The sequence below is a fragment of the Notolepis coatsorum genome, assembly GCF_963971535.1.
Source record: "Notolepis coatsorum genome assembly, chromosome: 4".
NCBI lineage: Eukaryota > Metazoa > Chordata > Actinopteri > Aulopiformes > Paralepididae > Notolepis > Notolepis coatsorum.
Genome location: NC_140168.1, coordinates 543,233 through 553,232, shown reverse-complemented (window position 1 = coordinate 553,232; position 10,000 = coordinate 543,233). Strand labels below are relative to the sequence as shown.

Sequence of the window (10,000 nt, the reverse complement as noted above, 5' to 3'; positions counted from 1 at the left end):
TTGAGTCTGTATATCTTTTGACTGTGTGTTCTCATGTTTGACTCGCCTGAATGTGCATCGAGACAGAGCTGTGTGTGCACGCCACAGTGTGCGTGATGGTGACTCGGCTGTTCTGCTGTAGCAGGCCCCGGAGAGGCGCACATGAGACAGGGCCTGATGTAGCGACACACAGGGTGGTCCTTTACAGCGAGTCTAGCACATAACTCATAACTCATAACGAGCTGTGCATCTGTTCATGTCTCCATTAGGATGGTTATTGTGACTTTTCTTGGCAAATGGAGATGGGTAATATATTGCCTACAGCAAACCACCTTGGATTCCCTTTTGTTATGTACTTAGTAGAAATAAAGTTGAGTAGTTCAATTGCATAATGTTCTTGAATAGGCTAATCACAGTTTTCTATCTTCTTTCAGGTGTTATTAAATGGTTAATGCAATACATGTTGTACATATTGTACATACTACAACTCTGCACATACATCTGATTATAGCAGTATTACTCACTCAGTCGGTAGTGCTAGTAATCTATCTATTTTATCCCCCAGTTGAATCACCTGTACAACATTGTATATTACTATTGCACTTTTACTTTTCGCTGTGCTGTACTTAATGTGCTCTATAACGACAATAGATTTGAATCTAATCTATAAAAAAAAAAGTGCACACTGCTTTTTGGGAATATACATTTTGTTTACATTTACAGAGCCTGAAACTAGTCAAAAAAAGGAAAAGAAAAATGTAATGATAAACACAGTTACTATACATGTTACTGTGATTCATTTAACCCTTTCACTACCACACTACAGAAGGTTTAGTGTGGTAGTGAAAGGGTTAACCTTCTGTATTGTCACAGTGAAAGGGGTAACCATTTTGGTAGTGTGGTAGTGAAAGGGTTAACCTTCTGTGTAGTGTGGTAGTGAAAGGGCTAACCCTTTTGTCGTGTGGCAGTGAAAGGGGTTAACCCTTCTGTATTGTCGCAGTGAAAGGGTTAACCATTGTGGTAGTGGAAGGGTTCATTCATAAGCAGGAAGTGAGTCCTGGTGTTTATTTATGTCCGTCTTGCTGTTTCAGCTGCTGTGCTGTGAGCCGACCCAGAGACCATCATGATTCTGCTGACCCCATCCTCCGGTAGGCGCTGGTTCCTCCACCTACCTTCTCTAACCTGTATTACACTGTGTTTACTGTAGGCTGACCACCCAGAGCGCAGAGTAGGTCAACGGCAAAGGGATTAGCTTAGGTTTACCTGTAATCAAAGAAGACAATGAAAGACGGGCAACGTATTCATTGAAATGTTTATGATACGCTTTCTTCACGGCACGGTGGTAGGTGTTGGGTTTCAAAAGTACGGCTATGCGGGTCGAGTTGGAATAGGTCGTTTTTTGGCCACAGCGACTCGGGAACGAGAGAGATCTGCCCACGAAGAGGAGAAGTTAGAGCACAAAGTGGAGGTCCGAGCCGACGAACCAGCCATTAGGCGGCTTGGGTTCGGTCCATAAGCCCACAAATCCCCTCCATGAGCGACTGTTCTCTAGACCACGGTCTGTGTCGGAGGCACGTGTGTAGCGCTGACCTGGCCATGGCGTGTCTTTAGCACACAGACACACAAACATATAACGTGTGAAAGGTACTTGAAGGTCCCCGCTGATAAAAGTGGTTTCAAAGTATCCTAACATTATTATAATAAAAAAAAAAAATCTTTTTTTTACATAACACGCATACCAACACACAGGCAACAGTGTAGGCCTATACAAGGGGGGGGGGGGTAACATGTATGTACAGTTTTTCTATTTTTATTCTTTTTCTCCAGCTTCACTGACCGTACACTGCAATTCTATTTAGCTTTTCTAGTTTCATCACGTTTTAAAACATTTTTTTTTATTTTTTTTTTAAATAAATTGGATACCTGACTTAGAAGTGTCCGGTATCTACGGTACATTCTACATGTTCCCAGTTGTGAAGTGTCCCCCCCTTTTTTGTTTTTCTAGTAGTCGTTAAGTCCGTTACCAGGTAACGCAGCAGTGTAGTTACACAACAAGGGGGGGGGGTGGGGGGGGGTTTCCCATCATGCTTTGCCCTCATTAGGCAGTGCAGGAGGGACTGGCTCCAACACACCAACGTGTGGCTCGTGGCTCCGGCCGCCTCTCAGAGACACAACGCAGTGACCATGTAGTCAAGAGGGTGACCGCTTTGATGACCATGAGATGATCAACCCCCACAGATCGAGCCCAACCGACTGCATGAGTGTCCCCCCCCGTCTTAAAAACTGTGTAGATTGTGACGTCAGTTGATAACTCAGGATATTCTGACTAACCTTTTTTTTTGAATGAATTTCAGATGAATGGCAGAATCTGCATTCATTGATTCAGTGTGTTTTTTTTTTGTGTTTTTTTTCTTCCATTAGAGGCTTTTAGATTAGTCATTCGAGAATGCCAGGTTGTAGATTGTGTAAATAAATATATATATATATATATAATTAATTTTTCTTTTATAAATAATGGTAATATTAAAAGCATGTGAAGTGTACATGGTTGTTGGCTCTTTCTGCTGTGTCTCACACGCTGTTCTCTTTCAGATGAAGAGAGTCTCTTGAGCTCGTCAGGCTTGGGAATCACACGAAGCTCAGTGTGAAAAACATAATAGTAGGAACATGACTTTAACCCTTTCACAAATACAAGTTAGATTTGGCTATAGAGTTCTTTTTGTTTCTTTTTTTGGATCAGAGTTGTTTGTTTTCTTTTTTGTTGTTGTTGAAGGGTTGCAACACTAGAGAAGTACTTCAATACGTTACGTGTAGGGGTGGGACGATACCATACCGATACTTCATTTGGCCCTCTCGGATTAACCATAACATCGCGCGATAATCGATGTATCGCGAGAAATGTCATCATTTGCGATACATCGGTATATTTGTGTCACTGAAGAAGATGACATTCCCATTAAAAAGCTGGAATTATGAATTTATTCACAGAATTGAGATGAAAGCCTATCGGATTCGTTGGTGTGCATCACAAACTGGCCAACTGTACATGAAACAATGTACAACAAATTGCATAGAGCCTCTTTAACACACACTGACCACAACTTGATTATTATTAACTATTAATTATGTCCCAGACGGAAAACCTTGTTAAAATATACATACATCGTCCGTTTTTATCTAACTGACGTTTTTAGTCTGTTCACCTCATTCCAATCATTTGTATTGCAGTAAAATGGGATTACCGAGCCAAAACCTTTTCAAAATAAACATTGATACTTGCCGTCACTGTATCAATGTAATATCGGCACGCAAAGCCCCCCCCACGCTATATCGCTGTATCGATTTCTATTCCCCCACCCCTAATGTTAACGGGTCTTTCTTTTCTTTCTTTTTTATCAGAGTGCATTCTCTTGGCTAGTTTTTATCACGTTAGGAAAAAGAAATACTTTTGTGGGAACATCTAAACTCAACAAGATACCAAGGCCAAGAGAAACAAAGATTGCTTGGTTTGTGTTCATTAAAAACCATCACAGTTTTCCAGGGGGTACAAGCTACAGTGTCTAAAGTGTCTTGTTGAGTAAGATGACTTCAATCTCTAGCCTCTTCCCACCATGGTTTCCTACGCTCGGTTACGGAGCGCCACAGTACTTGTCGGTGTTTGAGCCAGACTAGAAGGGACATTAAATCCCCACATGTCTCTAGTTAGTATTCGACTGCGTATCGTTTGTACCACAACACCTGTTTTTTTTCTCTCCCCACAGACAAACGCACACAAACACTGTGGTCTACCAGAACGAGAGCTGTTTTTATTGTAGCTTTTTTTTTGTTGCACAAGCTACGCAGTGGAACGAGAAAGAACTAGGCTACACATCGAGTGCTAATAATAGATTTGTTTTAGCCGTTAGCTTCGGCATGTAAACCACTGGCGTGTCCTCGTTCCAGGTCCGTGTTTTATCAGGTTAATAGGCTAATGGAACGTCCGCCTCCTCTATGTGTCAATACTGTCGTGTTTAACTCGACAATAGTAGCCGTGGCCGTTTTTTAAAGTCGAATGGTGCATGTCGTAGTCCTTAAATGTCCATAGCCTGTCCTGTCCCCCCCCCCCCCCCCCCCCACACACACACCAGTCTCTGTGTGCAGTTGACCTACCTCTGATCATTGATCATTGGAATGTGTCTCGTTCAAATACTGCATTGTATCCTTTTGACATTCTCTGCATACCCCTTTGGACACTTCTTCGCATACAGATGCTATCGGGTTATTGACATTTATGACCGCATGCAACTATGACTATTTCCCCGCGCCACTCACAGAATGTGTGTCAGGTGTGTACTGTCTTTTAGAAACTAACTGAGAGATTAGCAAGTCATTTTTAGGCAATCCCTAACGTTGCATGCTGCATAGGCTGCACCTCCTTGATTGTATGACGGTAACAAATGCCTACATTTTAGCGTTTCGTTCTGAAACAATGGATTAGTGTTGGGTCTCTCCGTCCACTAAGCATACGGCTTGGTAAGTCATGTTTCTTTCTATGAGCTGATCAATCCAATTGGATGGTTTTAAAGGTGCTATAGATAACATTGAGCCACTAAGATCTAAAGAACTGGCTCGTCAGCATGTCTCAACGAGCTCGCGCGTTTATCCAATCTGGGGCGTTCCACGTGGGGGGAGGGGATACATGTATGCAACATGTAAACAACAACGTTAATTTTGGACCCGTCAAAGTTTTTAAAATGATGAATAGTCATTTATGTGGGGGAAGAGCACCTTTTATAAAGCTAAAAAAAAGATCTATCTATAGCACCATTATAAAAAAGAATAAATATACATAATAATTGAACAAAATACACTACAACATATGTTGATATGGATTCCAACTATAGGTTCTATTCGACATTCACTATAATTATTCAAACGCAACTGATTTTCATGTTTGATTACTTTACACACATCTTAAAACACTTTTTCCCCTTCCCGTCCACCCCTAACGGCAAACTGGGATGGGATCATAGCCTACTTGTACACAAATGGGATATATTTGATCAAGCTATTGCCATTCACACACAGTCATCTGAAACGGACTGTTTTTTTCTTCCCCCAATCAATTATTGATGGTCCCAAAGGGTCAGCCTTGTCTATAGCCCCAAGATCCCAGTAGTGTTGTTTGTGTTTCTTCACACAGCACCTTGTCAGCCGTTTCCCAGACCACTACTAACTGTTGTCACTTTGTGGTCTCAGGTTTCTTCCAGCGTACCAACAAGCTCTTCTTGAGTGAGCAGGCCACAGGACTGCAGATAAAGGAGTTTGCCCGTAAAAATGCTGCTAATGCCTTGTCGGTGTGCAACATGGTCATGGGCATGGCGTCCATTCTCAGCAGTCTGAACGGGTGAGTGAACACGCACTGTTTGGATTTTATTGGCTGAAACAGGCGTCGGACTTCAACCCTGGGCCGCGAGTGTGTTGTGGCCAAAAATCCCCGCCTGTGTCCATCTGCCCTCGTGGGTTCATTCGGGATTGGAACGGATTTCAAAGGGAATGCGAGTCCATGTTTACTGTCTGCTGGCGGGTGTGTGCGTGTGTGTGTCGCTCCACTTTTCAGAACCGGTGTTGGTGGTGTATTCTTTTATTCAAATACGTGTTAAATACAGTAGCTCTACACTCTGTCAGCCATCACTGATATAGAGTGTCTGGTCAGTAACATGGGTCTCCCAGTCCCTCCACTCTGCAGTAAACAGTCATCACTGATATATAGTGTCTGGTCAGTAACATGGGTCTCCCAGTCCCTCCACTCTGCAGTAAACAGCCATCACTGATACAGAGTGTCTGGTCAGTAACATGGGTCTCCCAGTCCCTCCACTCTGCAGTAAACAGTCATCACTGATATAGAGTGTCTGGTCAGTAACATGGGTCTCCCAGTCCCTCCACTCTGCAGTAAACAGCCATCACTGATATAGAGTGTCTGGTCAGTAACATGGGTCTCCCAGTCCTCCACTCTGCAGTAAACAGACATCACTGATATAGAGTGTCTGGTCAGTAACATGGGTCTCCCAGTCCCTCCACTCTGCAGTAAACAGACATCACTGATATAGAGTGTCTGGTCAGTAACATGGGTCTCTCAGTCCCTCCACTCTGCAGTAAACAGACATCACTGATATAGAGTGTCTGGTCAGTAACATGGGTCTCCCAGTCCCTCCACTCTGCAGTAAACAGACATCACTGATATAGAGTGTCTGGTCAGTAACATGGGTCTCTCAGTCCCTCCACTCTGCAGTAAACAGTCATCACTGATATAGAGTGTCTGGTCAGTAACATGGGTCTCCCAGTCCCTCCACTCTGCAGTAAACACAAAATACACTTCCTTGTATCCTGTTCCCACTGTATCCAATCAGAAGAGGGAACCCTAGATATTTTTGACTTATTTCAAGAAATCATGCTCATCTTTCACATATTTGCTTAAAACAAAATGTCCAGTGTGGAGTGTAGTTCTCTCTCCTGATTGGATGAAGGGGGACAGCCGAGCTGCAGGGGGTGAAACTAGACCTGGAGCTCAGATCACCTGGTGTCATGAGAGAAACGTTTGACCACTAATCCCTAGAAAAAACACAGTTTAGATAAAAAATGTATTGTCATTATACAGCAAAGTACAAAGTACAAGATTGAAGAGGTTTATTCATCACATACACACACAAGACATAATGAAATGAAGGTGGCCATGCCGCGTCGAGGCGCTGCTTTGCCTTTTTGATCGGTGTCTGTGTGTTGTCCATGTCAGGTCCTCTGTGATGCCGACGCCCAGGTACTTAAAACCACAATACAGTACAACGAAAAGAAGTTTGGCATCCAACCAGAGTGCGTAACAGTAAAGTGCAATAGTAATAATGTACAGATGACTAAACCTAGTATAACATATATAAATTAGTACTACTGAGTAATAGTGCTAATCAGATGTATGTACAGAGTTGTAGTATTATGGTACACTATGGTAGTAAGTCATACCAGCAGTGTAACTAGTAAGAGTAGGTAAGAGATATGTACAGATATAGATATAGTATTAATATGTACAGTGATACAGGTATAAAGACACTATGGTAGTAAGTCATACTGGCCAGCAGTGTAACTAGTAAGAGTAGGTAAGAGATATGTACAGATATAGATATAGTATTAATATGTACAGTGATACAGGTATAAAGACACTATGGTAGTAAGTCATACTGGCCAGCAGTGTAACTAGTAAGAGTAGGTAAGAGATATGTACAGATATAGATATAGTATTAATATGTACAGTGATACAGGTATAAAGACACTATGGTAGTAAGTCATACTGGCCAGCAGTGTAACTAGTAAGAGTAGGTAAGAGATATGTACAGATATAGATATAGTATTAATATGTACAGTGATACAGGTATAAATACACTATGGTAGTAAGTCATACTGGCCAGCAGTGTAACTAGTAAGAGTAGGTAAGAGATATGTACAGATATAGATATAGTATTAATATGTACAGTGATACAGGTATAAAGACACTATGGTAGTAAGTCATACTGGCCAGCAGTGTAACTAGTAAGAGTAGGTAAGAGATATGTACAGATATAGATATAGTATTAATATGTACAGTGATACAGGTATAAAGACACTATGGTAGTAAGTCATACTGGCCAGCAGTGTAACTAGTAAGAGTAGGTAAGAGATATGTACAGATATATGATATAGTATTAATATGTACAGTGATACAGGTATAAAGACACTATGGTAGTAAGTCATACTGGCCAGCAGGTAACTAGTAAGAGTAGGTAAGAGATATGTACAGATATAGATATAGTATTAATATGTACAGTGATACAGGTATAAAGACACTATGGTAGTAAGTCATACTGGCCAGCAGTGTAACTAGTAAGAGTAGGTAAGAGATATGTACAGATATAGATATAGTATTAATATGTACAGTGATACAGGTATAAAGACACTATGGTAGTAAGTCATACTGGCCAGCAGTGTAACTAGTAAGAGTAGGTAAGAGATATGTACAGATATAGATATATACAGATATATGAAAGGATTATATGCAGGTATATACAGACATTATGTGGACATATTATATATATATTATATATATATATATATATATATATATATATATATATATATTATATATATATATAATTATATGTAAGACTATATAAGAATATAATTAAAAGCATTATGTGTGCATGTTATATGCCAGGTGTATAAGTAGTTAGTTGTTATGTATTTTAAAGATAATATTCATAAAGGTTGGACTATACTGTAAACGAATTGTAGCCTTTCCCCACATTGTTCCACATGCAGAGAATGTCGTGCCAGTCGGCTGCCCCTCGACACGGGTTGTTTTTGTTGTCAAATAGCTAAACCGTCGCCTCTCTTTGGTCCAGGCACCATTATGCAGCATGCTGGCTCGTCCTGATTGGCTACCTGCTGGATTTGGCCGACGGAGCGGTTGCCAGGCGACTAGATGCTTGCTCTGCACTGGGTGAGTGGAGTTTTCTTTTTTTTGCTCGTTAGCTCTTTTCAGGGCTTAACTTCCTTTTGGATATGGGGGTCACTGCGCACTCTTTGCATGGATTATACCAGTTAAATCATTTAATTTTAATTTGTTTAACTCAAGCGGCCTTGTGGCCAGACGGTGTAACTGAAAATAATCAAACAAACACACGTTATTGGATGCATTGCATAGTGATAGACATGACATGGTAGATGATATATACATGACATAGTACATGATATATACATGATAGAGACATGACTAATAGTGTAATAATGGTGACATAGCAGTAACAAATCCCAAAATGTAAAGCTTTGCCACTGCAGTGCTCTTCACCTGTGTGTTGTTATAACACATGTGAAGATCACACCTCAGGTTTAAGAAGGTGTCATTCACCATTCAAGATTAATGTATTTGTCACGGGCACAGTTAAACAGAGACGAGTTACACCGTAGTCTCCCCCCTTTCACACAGCATCACAAAATATAGACTACAATTAGAGAAATATTAAGACAACTTTTAACACTGAAATAAAGAACCGTTAAGTGTAAAAATAAGGCAGGAGCGACACGGTGTTGCACATTCAGGTCACGGCGTGGCGGTGGAGGGATGTAAAGTACACCACGCATTGTCGTCGCCGTGTAAATAATGCAGGCGATGTCAGTGGAGGAGGTGAAGTCACCGCAGCGGGGGAGGAGGAGGAGGAGGAGGAGGAGGAGGAGGAGGGAGGAGGAGGAGAGGAGGAGGAGGTAGAGGGAGGAGGAGGAGGAGGAGGAGGAGGAGGAGGAGGAGGAGGGGGAGGAGGGGGAGGAGGAGGAGGAGGAGGAGGAGGAGGAGGAGGAGTGTCTCTGTGTGGCGCTCGGTGTCATGGCGCGGCTCACGAGAGCGAGAAAGGAGTCGACCCGAGAGATCCAACTCCTGAGGTCCCGCCGTCCGTCGTCACGAGATCGCAAACGAAGCAAAACGCGGAGCTTTCAAAATCCCACAACCGTCGGCACGTTTATGTTTTCCAAAGACCGCGACATCACGTACAGTGCATCCAACGCGTAAACAACTAAAAAACATGCCCCCCCCCCCTTAGTGTGCAGGTTTGGAAAATGTTTCTCAGCGGCCCCCAAAAATAGCTCCCAGGTGCCGTGACAATGCGTTGTGTGGCCCTCACTCACATTTCAGGGGCCTTTGTGTCCCGACAGTGTTTTTTTCTGCATGACTTTGCAGGTGGGACCGGGGGGGGGGGGGGGTGTTGTTCCCGTCATGTTTTTTTGTCAATTGAACAATTACTTTCTGATCAAGCAGCGCCTCATTCCACAGGCTCACGCTCCGATTGTCCGTGTTATCCCGTCGCTTTAGGGCTCTCTCGCATATCTGGAATTGCTAAAATTGTTGAACCGGGGGGGGGGGGGTGTTCTGTGGGATTCCAGCGCGTTCCGTTAGAATCACCTCATCCTCGTCCCGCGGCGGGGAGAGAGACGCGACCGCCGCTGCTCCGCGCGGAGAAGGACA

General features: G+C 42.6%; 1 protein-coding gene across 3 annotated transcripts in view; it reads left to right on the top strand.

Annotated features, from left to right (window-relative positions):
• tmem269 (transmembrane protein 269) overlaps positions 1-10,000 on the top strand; it is a 29,284-nt gene that overhangs the window by 1,129 nt on the left and 18,155 nt on the right. Inside the window, exons 2-5 of one of the 3 annotated variants that reach the window (XM_084313259.1) lie at positions 1,071-1,127; positions 2,572-2,638; positions 5,218-5,365; positions 8,388-8,485. In XM_084313259.1, coding sequence (XP_084169385.1) covers positions 5,325-5,365; positions 8,388-8,485 — 139 coding nt within the window. In that variant the 5' untranslated portion in view covers positions 1,071-1,127; positions 2,572-2,638; positions 5,218-5,324. Of the gene's footprint in view, positions 1-1,070; positions 1,128-2,571; positions 2,639-4,109; positions 4,492-5,217; positions 5,366-8,387; positions 8,486-10,000 lie in introns of those variants that run through there. The other 2 variants (XM_084313258.1, XM_084313260.1) reach the window with 2 other exon arrangements.